Source organism: Mirounga leonina, unplaced genomic scaffold (genome assembly GCF_011800145.1).
Source record: "Mirounga leonina isolate KUSES-001 unplaced genomic scaffold, KU_Mleo_1.0 Mir_174, whole genome shotgun sequence".
NCBI lineage: Eukaryota > Metazoa > Chordata > Mammalia > Carnivora > Phocidae > Mirounga > Mirounga leonina.
Genome location: NW_023270451.1, coordinates 77,087,613 through 77,106,114, shown reverse-complemented (window position 1 = coordinate 77,106,114; position 18,502 = coordinate 77,087,613). Strand labels below are relative to the sequence as shown.

General features: G+C 47.7%; 1 protein-coding gene across 2 annotated transcripts; it reads right to left on the bottom strand.

The window, feature by feature from the left end:
* Positions 1-533: 533 nt before the first annotated feature.
* On the bottom strand, positions 534-18,423 carry RAB19 (RAB19, member RAS oncogene family). Of its 2 annotated transcripts, XM_035021230.1 has the most exons (7): positions 18,344-18,423; positions 15,054-15,199; positions 14,091-14,242; positions 13,743-13,892; positions 11,644-11,868; positions 8,982-9,165; positions 534-1,792 (listed from the first exon to the last, which is right to left on the bottom strand). In XM_035021230.1, the coding sequence occupies exons 5-7, from the start codon at positions 11,842-11,844 to the stop codon at positions 1,524-1,526; spliced, it is 654 nt and encodes a 217-aa protein (XP_034877121.1). In that variant the 5' UTR covers positions 11,845-11,868; positions 13,743-13,892; positions 14,091-14,242; positions 15,054-15,199; positions 18,344-18,423; the 3' UTR covers positions 534-1,523. The 2 variants fall into 2 exon arrangements, with proteins under 2 accessions (XP_034877121.1, XP_034877119.1); XM_035021228.1 differs by having other exon boundaries at positions 13,743-14,242.
* Positions 18,424-18,502: the final 79 nt, after the last annotated feature.

Here is an 18,502-nt window from a genome sequence, read left to right as displayed (position 1 = left end):
AGATTTTATTTATTCATTTGACAGAGAGAGAGACAGTGAGATGGGGAACACAAGCAAGGGGAGTGGGAGAGGGAGAAGCAGGCTCCCCGCTGAGCAGGGAGCCCGATGTGGGACTCGATCCCAGGACCCTGGGATCATGACCTGAGCCGAAGGCAGACGCTTAATGACTGAGCCACCCAGGTGCCCCTGTAAGATTCTTTATACTCTTTTTTTTTTTTTTTTGTACTAAGTGTTCAAAATCTGGTGTGTATTTTGCACTTAGAGCTCATCTCAAATTCGAATTAGCCACATTTCAATACTCAAGCCACACGTAGTTAGTGGTTATCTGTTTTGTGCTGGGCTCAGCCTCTGGGTAGTGCTGAGGTGAGTCCCCACAGACTTTTCCTGGTTCAGAGCCATTGTTGTGGTTGGACCAGCCCTTGTGGTTCTTTTTTTTTTTTTTTTTTTTAGGGATTTTATTTATCTATTTGACAGAGAGAGGCATAGCGAGAGAGGGAACACAAACAGGGGGAGTGAGAGAGGGAGAAGCAGGCCTCTCGCCGAGCAGGGAGCCTGATGCGGGGCTCGATCCCAGGACCCTGAGATCATGACCTGAGCTAAAGGCAGATGCTTAACGACTGAGCCACCCAGGCGCCCCTCAGCCCTTGTGGTTCTTGTTATGATTACAAGATGTGCCCCAGCAACAACCATCAGGGAACTTTGAAAAAACAATGTTTATTATCCACAGGTTCTGGAAGGTACAAGGCATGCATGGGGGCCACACAGCAAGGTCAATATTGGCTTGACATTCATCTGTGAGCCAACTGAATTTCATTTCAGAAGCGGGTTTTTATCCAGCAGATAATCTGGTATTTTAGAAGGAAATTGTTGGCATCTCCCACATTCTAGGAAGGTGGTCACATCAGCCCCACTAGGATAGAGTGAGATCCAATTCTGTCTCCATCACATGGCTCTTGACCATTTGGCAAGACAGTATTTATGGTCTCGATGTCAAAGGCTTTGCTCCCAAACTAAAGACCTGAGGTGTGAACGTCGGGAAGCAAAAGTTAACAGCGTTCTGGTTTATCACTGCAGGCTTTTTTTCCACATCCCCCCCACCCCGCACCCCAGCTGTTTTAAACAGCTCTGGAATGTTCTAAACATCCTCTCCCCTCTCTTGATATCCCTCCTTTATTCTTTCTTCACTACCTTCTTCAAGCGAGAAGCAAAATTCAGTAGAAACTGGTTGGAAGCGTTGGGGAGACAAAATGGAAGGATAAAGAGTAGACCTTGTCCTCCTACCCCTGTGCCTCAAGTCTGAAACAGAACCAAGAGAAACAGTGGTGTGGCTTTACTCGGGGTCAGCAGGTCTGGCCTCTGGTGTGATTCCAGGCAAAGTGCTCCCCATCCTGGAGGAAAGGGTTAAGGCCCAGCGGCAAGTCTGTGCTTTGGTCTGAGATGCTAAGTGGCAGACAACAGGGTATCCAGCTACCTTCAGCATCAGACGTGGCATCCAGTGGCTGCAACTGGCCTCGTGAACGTCTTCAGCACATGCAGTGGGTCTTCTCCTTCGGACCCTGGGCCACAAGGACCGGCCTAGAATCCGGGGCCAGGCTGTTCAGGGTGCTCTCCCCAAATAAGTGCAGGCTGTTGCGGGTGATCAGCTCCCTGGCCATCAGCATGAAGACCTCGTCTATGTTCTTAGACTCTTTGGCAGATGTTTCTAAAACAGCAAGGAGGCCGTACTTCTCAGCCAGTGTGCAGGCATCCTCAAACAGGACATTCCGTTTTTCCCACAGGTCACATTTGTTCCCTGGGAGCAAGAAAGAAGCAAATATTCCATGGAGGAACTGAATCTGTGTTTTTTTTTTTTAATGAACCTTTAATAGAAACATTTTAGTTCAACAGTATTCATGCGTGATTCATTCCTAAACAGCCATTGTGGGCAGATTTACTGAAAATGAAACCACGGATCGACGGAAAAAGAGCCACTGTCTTAATTCACTGTCAGATGAGATCCTGAGGAGCTGTGAGAAACGGGCCGGAGGTGTGTGTTTTATTGGCAGGGACAGGTGGAGCCTCTACGTTCTACGGAGGGACAGTCATTCCTTCCTTCTAAGTCTAACTAGGTAAAGCTTGTGCCGGAGAGGGTGTCTCGGGCTTCTCTGTTACTCCTTCAAATCTTGTTTCTCTTTCTGCTCTCTTTTCCAAACCACAAAGGGTTGGATACTGTGGGATCCACAAGCAGGTGGCCTGGGCTAGCTGAGGAGCTTGTGATGAGGATTTGCCGGATTGAAGGTACGAAATGAATAATGCAGGATTTAGCTACAACTTAAATATAACAGGAGGCAGACTTTAAGTGTGCAGTTCATGAATTCTGACAAATGTATATGCTCTGTAACCATCATTCCCCTCAGGATATAGAACATTCCCTATTACCCCAGAAAGTTCAGTGAAGGGTTTTGTGAGCATGGCCCAGGACTGGTTATAGAAGGAAGAGTGACCCGTCTCTTTTGCTTTTCCACTTCAACCCTACATGCATCCAATCATTGGACTTTGATTTCTCTGAGGCAGGAATCTAAAGGTAAAATTGTTTTCCTGCAGGATTTGTTCTACCAGACATCAGGATTTATTACAAAGCTACTGTAATTAAGATGGGCCAGACCAGTGTTTCTCAACTTGTTTTTTCTCATAAAGGAGCCTTCTTAGACCCTTTTCCCCCATAATTAACCCTCCCCACCATGAAAACCTTTAAAACTTTTCATTTTGAAACAATTATAGACTCACAGGTTGTTGAAGGAGGTCCTTCAGGGAGGTCTAGGGTACTGTTCATCCAGTTTCCCCACTGGTAACCTCTTGGGGAATGATCGTCTGACATCAAAACCAGGAAATTACCATTGGTACATCCCATAGAGCTTATTCAGATTTCCCCACTGATACAGTGCACTCCTTTGCATGTGTGTGCATGCAAAGGAGTGCACTGTATCACTGGGGAAAGACTGATGGATTGACATATATTGAAATTAAAAATATCTATTTAGGGGGCGTCTGGGTGGCTCAGTTGGTTAAGCAGCCAACTCTTTTTTTTTTTAAGATTTTATTTGACGGTGAGAAAGGGAACACAAGCAGGGGGGGTGGGAGAGGGAGAAGCAGGCTTCCCTTGGAGCACGGAGCCCGATGTGGGGCTCAATCCCAGGACCCTGGGACCCTGGGACCCTGGGACCCTGGGACCCTGGGACCCTGGGACCCTGGGATCATGACTTGAGCTGAAGGCAGCCACTTAACCGACTAAGCCAGCCAGGCGCCCCAGCGGCCAACTCTTGATTTCAATGCAGGTCATGGTCTCGGGGTGTGGGATCAGGCCCCATGTCAGGCTCCATGCTCGGCGTGGAGTCTGCTTGTCCCTCTGCTCCTCCCCCCCACTCATGCTCGCTCTCTCAAATAAATAAACATAATCTTTTTAAAAAAATGTCTACTCAGGGGCGCCTGGCTGGCTCAGTTGGTAGAGCATGGGACTCTTGATCTCAGGATTGTAAATTCGAGCTGCACATTGGGTGTAGAGATTACCTAAAAATAATTTTTTTTTTTTTTAAGTAGGCTAAAGTAGGGCTTGCTAATGCAGACCCAGGCTGCAGGCTGCAGGACTCCATCCCCCAGGCAATGTTGGCTCAGGGCTGAAGGAACCTTTCTTACAACTGTGTTCAGTCTGAGACACCACCTACCTACTGGGCTGGGCTGAAAACTGACTCCCAAAGATACCGGGTTCTAATCCCTGGAAACTGAATGTCACCTTATTTGGAAGATGGGTCTTTGCAGATGTTATTAAGAATCTCAAGATGGGGAGATGAACCTGGATTAGCTGGATGGGCCCCAATACAGCCACAGGTACCCTGATGAGTGGACTGGGGGGTGGGGGGAGACGTCACACACACACAGGAGGTAAGATGAAGAGGGACGTACACACTAGATGTTGTGGCCACAGCACAGAGTGCTGGCAGCCACCAGAAGCGGAAAGAGGCAAAGAACAGATGCTCCCTTGGAACCCCCGGAGCCGTGCGGCCCTGCGGACGCCTTGATTTTGGCCCAGTGATACCGAGTTCAGATTTCTGACCTCCAGAATTGAGTGGGAACACCCTCCCACGATTTTAAGCTGCTCGGTGTTTGGTAATTTGTCACAGCAGCCCCTGGAAACGAACTCAGGCACATCTCTTCAAGACAGCTGCATGCATATGCATAGCCCGGGAGGCTGAAGCTCAGGGCACAGCTCTGCTTCTGGAAGGCAGCGGTGAGAGCCTCTTGGGGGGGTGGGATGTGGAGGGATGCTGTAGGAGTGGGAGCTCCTTGCATCCCTCACTTTGAACTGTAGGTGCTGGGCTCAGTGGCACTGTTTCTGCCTTTTATGACCTGCTCCGCCAACCTGCCCCATTGCCAGGGCAGGTCAGCAGCACTGTCTGCCCAGTGCCCAGCCCCTCCACACACCTCACAATGAGCCGGGACACCTGGTGGTAGGGAAAGAAACCGTGTGTTTGCCCCTTGTAATCCAAATCCTTGCTTGCTAAGTAAGGGCTGTGTGTTGGGCACCCAGAGATGTTCCTGCCCCGAAGGAAGGAGTGCCTCATCTTGTTACGGAGACAAGACAGACACACAGGCAGTTCAACAACTGTACAGGAATTTTCTGATCTGAGATAGGCCACGAAATAATATAGGTCAAGGACCAGGTGAATGGCAACAGTTGTTAGTACTACAGGTGTATAATCCCTTGTCCACATTTCCCAAACCCAAAAACCTCGGAAACCCCTAAGTGTATTTGGCAATTCCTCTGACAGTAACATCTGCCCTAAACTGGCATTTGAGGTTTTTATTCAACCTGCTTTGTAGGACTATGTCACACATTTCACTGCACTGCCTAAGTAAGCAGGCATTTGACCTTGGGGTGTTGGCCCAGACCTACTGAGGGTGGTACATGACATAGAATGCATTCTTCTAAAATCTGACAGATTCTGAAGGCTGAACTCTTAGGCACAAAGGGTTTTTGCTGAGAGACCGTGGACTTGGAAATATAGCAGCAGTTAAAGTGGAAGGTTTGCCTGAAATCCTAAGGGGACAGATAGCAGGTGCCGAGGGAAGTCAGGAGAACATCCCGTATAACCTATAAAGGAAATTGGCTCCTGACCCCTCCCTCTCATGGGGGGTACTAAGAGCTGGGAGGCCACAAACAGCAGAAGGGATGAGGCAAAGATAAGAGCCAGCCTTCTGGAGGAGGAAAGCGGGGTGCTTGTAGGCTGTGCTCAGGAATTTGTATGCTATCTTGGGGGCAGTGGGGGTCCACCAAGGATTTTAAACACAGGGACACTACCAAGGGGCTGGTCTTCCGGTAAATGGCCGGAGAGAAGGAGCAGTACAAATCGGTGCACAATCAGCTCTCTGACATTTGTGTGAAAGTCTGTGTCCTAAACTGACACATCCTGATCATCTTTGGGGGCATTTCTAGAACCAATCGTAAAGTGAGGCAGAGATGGTTGTAAGGAATGACAGACTAGGGTGTAGATACCACAACAGCTGTGAGATTCCTGGAAATCCTGCAACATCTTAGCATTTTTTTTTTTTTTTAAGATTTTATTTATTTATTTGAGAGAGAGAGAATGAGAGACAGAGAGCATGAGAGGGAGGAGGGTCAGAGGGAGAAGCAGACCCCCTGCCGAGCAGGGAGCCTGATGCGGGACTCGATCCTGGGACTCCAGGATCATGACCTGAGCCGAAGGCAGTCGCTTAACCAACTGAGCCACCCAGGCGCCCCACATCTTAGCATTCTTTAAAAGATTTTATTTTACTTGAGATAGAGCGATCTAGAGGGAGAGAGCGTGAGAGAGAGCACAAGCAGGGGGAGAGGCAGAGGGAGAGGGAGAAACAGGCTCTCCACTGAGCAGGGAGCCCGATGCGGGGCTCGATCCCAGGACCCCGGGATCATGACCTGAACTGAAGGCAGATGCTTAACCAACTAAGCTACCCAGGTGCCCCCATCTTAGCATTTGTTACCTCCTCCTCTGCCCCATCTGTGTCTGCTGCAGAGGAATTAGCAGTTAAGGAGAGTGCTGGGGGGAGAGTCATCGAGGGAGGCCCAGGACATTGGAGAAAAGGCTTTGTCTTCCAAAGATAGCTCAGAAGGGAAGTGTTCCTGGGGGCATGCAGCTTTGCCTTGCAGGCTTCCAGGCCCCAAGGAACAACTACTTCATTGTTGGGAGCACAGGAATTTAATGGAAAAGAGATCCAGTCCACCTTCCTGGGAAAACTTAGTGTGATCAGAACGTCTTCATTCCCCTTAGATGCACGTTTTCCACCCTTGTCCTTTCTCTGGGAGCTACCCCTGGTGGGGTTTCCTTCTGCCCCGGAGGTCATGGATGTCCCTCCCCGTTGGCTCCGCTCTCCCCCCGGGGGGGCCTCTGAGCCCCTCCAGCTAGCACAGCAGAGCCTCATCTTTGCTCCACCAGGAAATAATGGCTTCCCCTTACTGAGGTCTTAGCACCACGCTAAGTGCTTCAGATATATCCATTCAACTCAACAGTACACCTGAAGCAGGTATCTGTTTCATAGATGAGGAAATAGAAATTTAGAGAGAGCAACGAGTCCAAGTTCAGAAGGGAAGGCAGAGAAGGAGCTCTGAACCCCAATCTGTCTGACTCCAAAGTCCAGTTAAATGCAGTGACTCCGAGGGCTCAGAATTGTACGTGGATCGGCTAAGCGTTTAATGTCACCTGTCACCAGCATCTCCCTAGCACGGCCCCTGGTCCTCACACCCCAAGGGTGGGGCCCTGCTATCCTGAAGGATGCAGGACACCTCGTGAGCATCCTCCTTTTCGTTGTTCCCAGAAGTGGTTGTTGGGGAAGAAATACAGCTCTTTTGGGGTCAGTGCTTATTCCTCGAACTCTGAACTCTGCTTGTAGAAGTGTCCTTTATACCAGAAGTCAAATCACAAAAGTTTCTGGTCCCAACGGGGCCTTTGGGTGAGAAGCTACAGGAGAGAGGCATCTCGCTCCTCCCAGAGAGACGAGGTGCCCTCCGTGGGGAAGCCTCACTAATCTCTCCCCCCTGCTTTCTGCCATGTGGGACAAGCCCCTCGGAGAAAACGAGGGGACGGAAGCTGAGGGGCATCTACTTTGGCAGCAGACTGTGGAATCTGGGACTTTGGATCTGAGGTAGCAGGAAGGAGGGAGCGCACTCTAGGCTCTTGGAATGACTTTGTTTCTCAAGTTAGAGGAACGGCATGAGCTCCCTTCAAGTCTGTGCATACGACAGGAGCCGAACTATGAATCAAAACGCCCTTTCTGGAATCATGGCACTAATAATGAATGGGCTAGATGTGCTCAGAACACGTGCCAGTGACCTCTTCTAGGACCCGCCTGTGGCCAGGCTTTGCATCCTGTGACCACCTTCACCATCGGGGCCCAGCTCTTGGTCTCAGGTAGGCACCTTGCCCCGCACCTGCCCGTCCTTGGGTTGACCAGCAGCCTGGGTCATGCTTTGCCATGAAAAGAAGGAACGGGGATTGCCTTGTGAGCAAGGAGATACTGAGAGAATGAGGTCTGTGGCCGGAGCAGGTCGGAGATGATGTTTTGAGGGATTCCACGAGTAAGGCGTGAGAAGCAGCTGAGAGAGGGAACAGGTGCACAATACAGCACAAAGGGGCTGGCTCCCAGGGCCCAGCCCTGGAGGGGGGTGCACAGGTCCCGGCCGGTGGTGGTGGGGGGCAGGGCGGCGGGGGGGGGGGGGTGGGGGGGGTAGGGGGGTTGGGGAGGGGGAGAAGCAGGCTGGCCCCACTGTGTCTCCTGCTCTGGCTGGGGCTTGATCGCTGGCTCTTCCTAGGTCCTGGGAACTTGCACCCTCCCCTCTAAGCCCTGAATTATTTGGAACATAGAGGAGACCGTTCCTCAAACAAACTTCCTAGAACACATCCTACGGTCTATTAAACACTTACTTGGTGCCAGGCACTGCTAAGCAATTTATATACAGTATCTCATTAAAGTTTTACCACAACCCATTAAGTATTAGTCACATCTTATAGATCAGGAACAAGGCTCAGAGGGTGTCTGGCCACAGGGCTAGGACATGCTTGTCAGAGGATGAATTAGCCATTAAACACGGTGTGTTTAGCTCTTTCTCATGAGAGTCTCACAGCTCACTGTCTAGACTTGTTCTGTGTAAACTTCCATTTGCCTATGAATCTCCTTAGGATCCTCTTAAAATGAAGATTCTGATTCAGGAAGTGTGGGATGTGGCCTAAGATCTTGCACTTTTCACAAACTCTGGCGGGTAACTGCTGGCCCACAGACCGCACTTTGAGGAGCAAGGGCCTAAACCATCTTGCCAAAATGAAACAGCCACTTAGTTAATAGTCGTGTTCATAGGAGGAAGGAAAAGGCAGCTCTGTTTGCAAAACTCAAACTACTGAGAAGGGATGGAAATGTACACCTTCTGAACATGCAGTAGGACCGCTCACGTTAAGCCGGCCGTTTCCTTTGTGCAGTTGAAGTTGCTGTTAATTTTGATGGTGGTTTGTCGTTAAGATTTGCTTAGGATCCTAGCAGTTGTAAAGGAGTCATTCATGGGTGCGGTCCCAGGCCTGTGAGTGGCTCCCTTGGGGATTTGGAGCTGTTTGATGTTGTGAACCTCAGCCTCCAGGGGATTTCCTGTGTGGTCTACACACATTTGCATCAAATCAGTTGGGATATGATGCCTTCATTGAGTAGCCCGGGCCCCATCCCAGGTGTCTGGGACCAGACACTCTAAGGTGGGGCCTTGGAAACCGTATTATTAACAAGTTCACACCCCACCACCCACATTCTCCAGTGAATCTGGTGGGAGTTTGGGGGCCGCTTTGTGAGGTCCCGTCTACCACCTGCACTTTTATGATTTCACGTTCCCTTGCCATCAGAAACACACAAAAACCTGAGCATCCGCAGAGGGGCCCAGGAAAGAAAAGCCAAATGCTTTGAAAACGCCATACCAATCAGCATAATGACCAAGTTCGCCGCTCCGTATTTTTCTATCTCGTGGATCCAGTGAGGAACAGACTCGAAGGTGGACCGTCGGGTGAGGTCGTAGGCAATGATGGCGGCGTGGGCACTGCGGTAGTAGCTCTGAGTGATGGTCCGGAAGCGCTCCTGGCCCGCCGTGTCCCACACTTGCATCTGGAAGAGGGCAGGAAAGGGGGGTCTGCATCAGGAGTTCCCGCGCCTGATGGCAGCTTGCTCACCTCCTTCGTCCGAAAAAGGCAGTTTCCTGGGTCTCACTTGGAGATATTCAGTAGGTCAGGAGTGGGGCCCAGGGATCCGTGTTTCCTTTTGCTCCTCAGGGTGATTTGGATGTGCTTTCAGGTTTGGGAGCCACCACCTAAGGGACACTTTAGTCGGAGAGGTGGACCCAATGTCATAGGTCTGGTGTTCTTGACCTTTTTACCTCCATCATCCCTTTGTCTAGATTTCGGGGTCAACCTTTGGAACCTGCTCGTTGATCCCACTCAAGGTGATAACACTGGCTGAACCGTTCTGATTTTAAAGGACCACTCAGCTGTGTCTGTTTAGGAGTGTCCTTATGATAATACCTTCTCAGTGACCATCCCACGCCTGGGGCACCTGATTGTACACCCTCCCACTGTGTCTGAGGGTACCCGTTTGTTCACTCTCTCACACTATTTATAAAATATACTAATTAATTAATTCTTTACTTCATTAAGTAAACTCGGCACCCAATGTGGGGCTTGTACTCATGACCCTGAGATCAAGAGTCGCATGCTCTACCGACTGAGCCAGCCAAGAGCCCCTAAAGAAAGATGCAAACGTACCCCAAACTAGAGAGAATAAAGCAAGGAACCCTCATATAGCCAATATCCAGACTCAGTAATTATCAAGATTTCACCACTCTTGCTTCATCTAGCCCCTAGGTGTTATTTTATTTATTTTTTATTAAAGAAGTTTATTTATTTATTGACAGAGACACACCGAGAGGGAACACAAGCAGGGGGAGTGGGAGAGGGAGAAGCAGGCTCCTCGCTGAGCAGGGAGCCCGATGCGGGGCTCGATCCCAGGACCCTGAGATCATGACCTGAGCCAAAGGCAGACACTCAACCACTGAGCTACCCAGGCGCCCCTGAGGTGTTACTGACCTGGGTGAATCCCAGACGTCATGTCATTTCATTTGTGTCAAAAGTAGACATTTTCATACAGAAGCACAATGCCCTAATCACTGCTGATCAGCTTCTCACTAACTCCTTGGTATCATCTAATATGTTAAAATTCTCTTGATTGTCTCCAAAATGTCTTTTTACAGTTGTTTTTATTTAATAAAGATCCCAAGCTTTACATTTTCACCAACACTTTCACCAACACTTTCTGATCTTTTCTAACCAGATGGGTAAAAGTCTCTCACTGTTATTTGAATTTGCACTTTTATTTTTATTTTTTAAATTTTATTATGTTATGTTAATCACCATACATTACATCATTGGTTTTTGATTCAAATTTGCACTTTTAAAATCATGAGTGAGGATGGGCACCTTTATATCTTGACATGAATTTCTGAACTAGTTCTTATCGAATTTATGAAATAGCAATTGTGTCCAATCTGTGGATTGCCTACTTTTTGTATTTGGTTGTTAGTCTTTTTCTTAGATATTTATTGGGGCTCCTTTTATGTTAAAGAAATTAGCCTTTTGTCAGTTCCATATTTGCAAGTATTTCTTTACAGTTTGTCATTCATCTTTTGACTTTGTTTATGGTATTTTTGTGGATGTAGAAATTTGACCTTTATATCATTATATAGAGATATAGAAACTTGGCCTTTAGGTAGTTATGATTGAGCAATCTTTTCTTTTATGGCTTCTGGGTTCTTGTCTTAAAAGGCTTATTTCCTGGGGCGCCTGGGTGGCTCAGTCAGTTAAGCGTCTGATTTCGGCTTGGGTCATGATCTTGGGGTCCTGGGATCAGCCTTGCATTGGGCTCTGCGCTCAGCAGGGAGTCTGCCTGTTCCTCTCCCTCTCTCTCTGCTTCCTCATACCCCTCTCCCCCGCTTTGCTCTCTCTCTTTCAAATAAATACATAAAATCTTAAAAAAAAAAAAAAAAAGACTGCTGGTGCCTCGGTGGCTCAGTCAGTTAAGCATCTGCCTTTGGCTCAGGTCATGATCTCAGGGATTGAGTCCTGCATCAGGCTCCCTGCTTGCGGCTAGTTGGCTTCTCCCTCTGCCCCTCCTCCCACTCGTTCTCTCAATCTTTCTCTCAAATAAATAAAATCTTAAAAAAAAAAAAAAGGCTGATTTCCCCATCCCACAATGATAAAAATAAATATTTCAATGGTCTTTTTTTCTGGTATTCCTATGACTTCATGTTTTATATTTAAATCTTTTATTCCTCAGGCATGTGTTATGGTGTTAAGAACTCTACCTAAGGGGCACCTGGGTGGCTCAGTCAGTTGGGCATTTGCCTTCGACTCAGGTCATGATCCCAGGGTCCTGGGATGGAGCCCCACGTTGGCTCCTTGCTCAGTAGGGATCTGCTTCTCCCTCTACCCCTCCCCCCTGCTGATGCTCTCTCTCAAATAAATAAAATCTTAAAAAAAAACAAAAACAAAACTCTAGCTAAGAGAGGAGGAGCCAACCCCGAGCCTTTCTGACCTTCACTTTCTTGCCATCGATCTCAAGGGAGCGCACAGTGAAGTCCACCCCAATCGTGTTCTGCTGTGTCTCTGTGTAGACCCCAGATTTGAAATGCTGTACCACACACGTCTTCCCCACATTGGAATCCCCAATGAGGATAATCTTGAACAAATAGTCAAAATTCTCATCTGCTGCCCTGGATGAGCTGGAGAATTGCATGGCTCCTTGCCACCTAGAATGGACCTAGGAAGAAAAGAAGGAATCCAGCATCTTTTTAGTGAACTAGACACTGTTCCATCAGGCACCAGGCACTGTTCTAGGCACTTGGGATGTAGGACAGGACAAGAGAAAGAGAGGTTGTTCATTCATAGCACTCGCATTCTTGTGGGAGAAGGATATTAATTCCTGGTCAGGTACAAGGGAGCTGTCCCCACATGCCCACACCTAGTCTCCATGGGTTGGCATTGCTTTAAAATGAAGAGGTTTAACTGCCATTCTCTGTGGGGGCCAGCACACAAGCGACACTCTCAGATGACAACATTGACTGAAATCTTAGTCACTGAGGCGAGGAAGTACCCCATGCTCTGTCAAGCGCCCAGAGCAGGAGGATGGCAGGGGAGATGCCTACGGGAGTGTCCCACCTGCCATTCATCAGGTGGAGAACACTCCTCGCTGTCATCCTAGCTTCACTTCCCACGGGGAGGAAAACTCCCAACTACAGAAGACAGACCGTCCAGGCAACCAGCAACAAGGACCGACAAGATTTGACACAGAAGTCAGTTTGGGGAAGAGAGACATGGCCTTTTTCTTCTGGTTTTCTTGACCAGGAAATTACGATTTCGAGAATATTCAAGATGAAAACTACGTGGAGCACCTGGCTGGCTCAGTTGGTAGAGCACATGACTCTTGATCCCAGGGTTGTGAGTTCAAGCCCCATGTTGGGTGTAGAAAGCACTTAAAAATAAACTTAAAAAAAACCCAAAAAACCCCAAAATGAAAACTATGGTTTTCAAGTGTTTATGGCATATTTTACTCTGGGCTGAGAAATAACTTAAAGTTTCTAATGACAGTGTTTCCCAAACTGATTATGTCACAACTATCTGAAAGAGATACTTAGAAAGATATATTGCTAGAGCCCATTCGAGATCTGCCAAATATATTTAAAGACACACACACACAGGCACACACTTCCCAGGTGATTCTGATGACCATCCAGGTTGGGGGGGCACTGATCAACAGAATCACTCACCTGAAACTTTATTCCCACCTCAGCATTTCTGCTTCAATATCTACCTGTACTTTGATATCTTTGATCACAGGGAACTTACTACCTCCTGCAAGAATCCACTTGGCATGTCCAACTGTAATTTACATGGGTTGAACTCTACCTCCATGGGGTTTCCATCTGTTGCCCCTCGGGCTGTGCCAGGACTTGGCAGATTCCGATTCCACATGACAGCCCATCAGAAATCTGAGGCAGCAAACATATCCCCTCAAGGCAAATATCCCTGGGCCTTTCAACCGTTCTTCACATGATGTTGTGTTGGGTCTCCTCATCCAATGTTTCATAAAAATACATGAAAACTTATCCCATTGGATGATTAAATTTGACATGCTTCACGTTGCTCCTGCCTTATGACACCCTCCTCCATTTCTTCCAGTTTTATTTTTTGGTTTTCTCTAAAGTCAGAAAAGGACAGGTCTGAATCATCACACAAATAAGAAAGCACACAGACTCATAATCTGTACATGAAAACCCTGAGCTTTAAACAGATGAAGAAGGCTCCCATTCCTCTCTTGGACGCCTCTGAAACTCACCTCTGGCAAATGATGCAGCAGACAAAAGACACAATGAAACCACTTTTTTCCTTCTGGCTTTTCAAATAAAGAAGGCCATTCCACTTCCGGTGTCATATCACTACCTTGAGCAGGGAGGGACCTTACTTCCACCTTGCCCCTGCCCCAAGCAAGTCCTCCGGGTTTGTTTTCACAAAAGCCCTCTTTACCTTAGCCGGCGCCCCCTGCAAGGAGAAATGAGCAGTGCCCACCCGCCGGTGCCGGATGCCCTCCACCCCGCATCCTGTAGCCTTCACCTTCCTGGTTCACCTGTTGCTTACCTGGCTCGCTCTCCCACCTCTGCTGGCAGGTAATGTTTACTTTATTCTCCTAGTTTTCCTTCCCCGCCCTCCGCACCTTTCTTCCTCCCTCCGGGCCTGGTCGGAGTGGTGGGAGCTGGTGTTCGGTCCCCAGGTGTCGGGCTTGGCGACCTGAGAAAGTGAAAGGAAAGCGCGAGCCCTCCCACCGCCCTGGCCTCAGCTGCCGTTGGGTACAAAGCGCAGGGCGAGGCGCTGGCCAGTGCTCCCCACGCAGTCAACTTGCCCTCCTGACATTCGGCACTTAGCAGAGCCAGACGACAAGGACTAGCCCTTAACTATTCAGCCACCCTGTTCCTTCCTTCTACTCACCTTCTCTTTTGCAGTCCTTGCCCCCCGGTTTTTCCTGGGGTCCCTTGTTTGGCTGGGGTGGGGGGCGGCTAGTTGAGGGGGGGCAAGGTGAAGGAGAATACAGATCTAGGTCTTGAGTCATTTGGCTGTTTTGTGGACTTGAATAACTCTTTCTGAGGAGCCACGGAGAGAAAGGAGGCGACCCAAAGAGAAGATTAAAAAACCAAAACAAAACCAAAAACAAAACAACTCTGAACTTGCATGGGAAGAAAGAGCTGAAAAACATTTGTTTTCCTTCCTCAAAAAATCTACCACAGAATGAAGGTTGATTTCTAGGTCTGAGAAAACCTAGAATTTATCAGTCTCCTACTGGCAGTAAAAGCATAAAACTTAAGTTTTTCCCTCACAGAGTCTGGAAGAGTCACCGCTTATCATATCTTAGGGACTAGATTTTCTCCATAATGTAGAATGTAAGGTGTAGGCAGTTAAGCTACCATGTGCAAAATGGAAACATCAGATTGATAAAATATTTAAATTGGTATAGTGTTTTCAAACTGTGGGCTGAGACCTATTAGTGAGTCATGAAATCCATTTTTTTTGTGGGTGGCAACCAGCAATTTTTTTTTTTTTAAAGAAGGCTCCATGCCCAACATGGGCTTTTAATTCACGACCCGAGACTGAGAGGCATTGTGCTCTGCCGACTGAGCCAGCCAGGTGGCCTGCAACCAGCATTTTTACAGAAGAAACTAGGACAGAATTTCAGAATGTATCTCATGCGGTAAGGCTAAGTACTGTTTCGTACCCTGTTTGGGTCAGTTGTGTCCATGCATGGATGTACCCAGGTGATGTAAAATGTATCTCTTACTGTGGGTTGGGGTCTAAAAAGATCGAGAAGCACTGAAATAGATGAGGGTTTATTCACTTTCCAAGAGCATTTCTTTCTGTAATTCCTTCAGAAAACCTGTAAGTTATAATTTCTCTTACCCCATATTCCATTTACACATCACTTTTCAGGAACCTCTCTTGAGTCATAAACCCGGTGCTGGCAGGTAGAGCAAGAAAACAAAAGCACTGGCGAGTGCACCTGGGGCGCGTTGTCACTTGGGGAGTCACAGGCAGACGTCTGTGCACTGAAAATGACATATAGTTCAAGATCCAGCACCCTGTATGGGTGGGAGGCAGGAAATAAAACCTGTTAGATGTGCATGTCGGTGAGGCTAGGTGTCAAAACGGTTTCTTCTTCTGGTAATGGTTACTGGGGAAGAAAAAAAAAGTCAGCTGACTCAGCCCCAGTACTTGGAGAACATCTAGAAGTAGAAATCAAATAGTAAAATGTCTAGGGCGCCTGGGAGGTTCAGTTGGTTAAGCGTCTGCCTTTGGCTCAGGTCATGATCTCAGGGTCCTGGGATGGAGCCCTGCGGGCAGGTTCCCTGCTCAGCGGGGAGCCTGCTTCTCCCTCTGTCCTCCCCCCTCCATGTTCTCTCTCTCTCCCTCGCAAATAAATAAATAAAATCTTAAAAAAAAATAATCAAATAGTAAAATGCCTAGATGGTTATGGAAGTTAAGGAGAGAGAGAGATTCCGTCTCCCCCATTCTGACTTTCTCCACCAGACCCTTTCTGCCAACATGACTATGAGTGCAGAGTGTGGTGTGGGCTTCTTGGCCTGGGTGGTAGTGACGCAGGTTATATACTTATTTTATTTTATTTATTTATTTTTTTAAAGATTTTATTTATTTATTTGAGAGAGAGCTAGAGAGAGAGAGCACAAACCAGGGGAGGGCAGAGGGAGAGGGAGGAGCAGACTCCCCACTGAGCAAGGAGTCCCCCACTGAGCAAGGAGACCCTGGGATCATGACCTGAGCTGAAGGCAGACACTTAACTGAGCCACCCAGGCACCCTATACTTATTTTATTCCTCTCCACACATGCATACATAGACATATGTACATGTACACACATATGTTTCACAATATGTACACTTTACCATTTTAGCTTTTTTTTTTTTTTTTTTTGAGAGAGAGAGAGAGTGAGAGCTGGGGTGGGGGGGGGCAGAGGGAAAGGGAGAGAATCTTAAGCAGACTCTGTGCTGAGTGTGGGACCCAACAAAGGGCTCCATCTCACGACCCTGAGATCACGACCTGAGCTGAAATCAAGAGTTGGATGCTTAACTGACTGAGCCACCCAGGTGCCTCCATTTTAGCCATTTTGAAGGATTCTGTTCAATGGCATTAAACATATTCACATTGTTGTGCAACCATCACTACTATCCATCTCCAGAACTTTTGCATCATCCCCAACTGAAACTCTACCCATTAAACAATAACTCCCATTTCTACTAACCATGATCCTACTTTCTCTCCCTATGATTTTGATTACTCTAGGTACTTCATGTAAATGGAATCATACAATATCTGTCCTTTTGTGACTGGCTTATTTCATTTAGCATAATGCTCTCCAGGTTCATCTATGTTGTAGCGTGTGTCAGAATTTCATTCCTTTTAAAGGCTGAATAATATTCCATATATGCACGTGTAGGGATTTTATTAAGTAATCTCTACACCCAACATGGGGCTCGAATTCACCACCCCAAGATCAAGAGTTGCATACTTCACCAACTGAGCCAGCCAGGAACCCCTCCACATTTTTTAAAAGAAAAGTGAACCATTTGGCTGATTTGGTTTTGCTCACCCTGACATCACATGGCAAATACAAATTGAAAATAAGAGGCTTAATTCTCCCTTAGAAATAGCAAAGGGAAGGGAGGGGCGCCTGGGTGGCTCAGTTGTTATGGGATCAAGCCCCACATGGGTCTCCCTGTTTCGCAGGAAGCCTGCTTCTCCTTTCCCACTCCCCCTGCTTGTGTTCCCTCTCTCACTGTGTCTCTCTCTGTCAAATAAATAAGTCTTTAAAAAAAAAAAAAGAAGGGAAGAGAAACTAAAGAAGAACCCCCACCTCCACCCTGCCCTTTTCTTTCTTTTTCTTTCAAAATTTCTTTCTTTGTCCCTTTCAAATAGATGAATAGCTTCGTAATGGCTAAATAATCTCTTGCCAGTCTCCTATCAGGAATCTTTCCAGGACCCAGGAGCCAGCTTTTGAAATAAACATCCGGGGAGTGCTCCAGGCCCCTAGTTCCCAAGCCTAACATCTGTGGGTGCCTTGCTCCAACTTGCAACACTATCTCTTGTCCTAAAGATATGAGGAGTTTGTTTCTCCTTTGAATAAGCCAACATAGGCAGTCTCCCCAATTACCATGATAAAGTTAGGACCAACTATATGTAACAAAATGTCCTGTCAAGTCTTCTCGTTTGAGGACTGGTGATGGTTTATCCTGAAAACATGCATGTAAGGGGTTGTATATGCTTGGCTGTATATGCGGGAGATTCCTTTCTGTCTTTTTTTTTTTTTTCAAAGATTTTATTTATTTATTTGAGAGAGAGCATGAGAGGGAAGAGGGTCAGAGGAAGAAGCAGACTCCCCGCTGAGCAGGGAGCCCAATGCGGGACTCGATCCCGGGACTCCAGGATCATGACCTGAGCCGAAGGCAGTGGCTTAACCAACTGAGCCACCCAGGCGCCCCTGTCTTTTTGCAATCTGTTAGTTCATTGTTCATAATGAGCATCACGTTCTGGTTTAATGCTTATCCAGTAGTAAATCTGTTTTCTTTTTAAAGATTTTATTTATTTGACAGAGACACAGCGAGAGAGGGAACACAAGCAGGGGGAGCGGGAGAGGGAGAAGCAGGCTTCCCGCGGAGCTGGGAGCCCGATGCGGGGCTCGATCCCAGGACCCTGGGACCATGACCTGAGCTGAAGGCAGACGCTTAATGACTGAGCCACCCAGGCGCCCAGTAAATCTGTTTTCTTTCTCTGCTCTCTTCGTGGAGAGGTTTTCTGGGTTAGGAGATTTCTTTTTAAAGTTGTATTTCCCCAACAGTTGAAAGAGAGCCCAGGAGGGCAGCAGATTTTACTTGCAAGTCCTGTGTCCTAAGGCCTTTAAATTTTTCGAGAGGCTGTCAGGATCTTAACATTCATCTGTTTGACTGGGTTGGGGGGGGTGGAGCGCAGAACGGTGAATGATAGCGGCAGATTACTGGCCGCCTGCAGGGGCCACTGCATTTAATTAATTTAAACAAAAATCTAAGTCTTATGCCCTTATGGCTGGCTACTCAGTAGCAAACTTAGTAGCGTTTTACTTTTAATAAAAAGAAAGAGCAGAGTAAAGCTTTTCTGAAAAAAGATGACCTAGATAGCACTTCTCTCCAGATTATATCTTACCTCTCTCTCACTGCCTTTTTCCAGTTTACATTCCTGGCCATCGTCCCCTCCCCCAGCCCAGGAGCCAGGTTCACCAAGGCCTCCATCCTCCTCCTCCCTCCGCCTTCCCGGCCACCCTGGCGGCCTGCCGGTGCAGCCGCGGTCGGACTACAGCTCCCA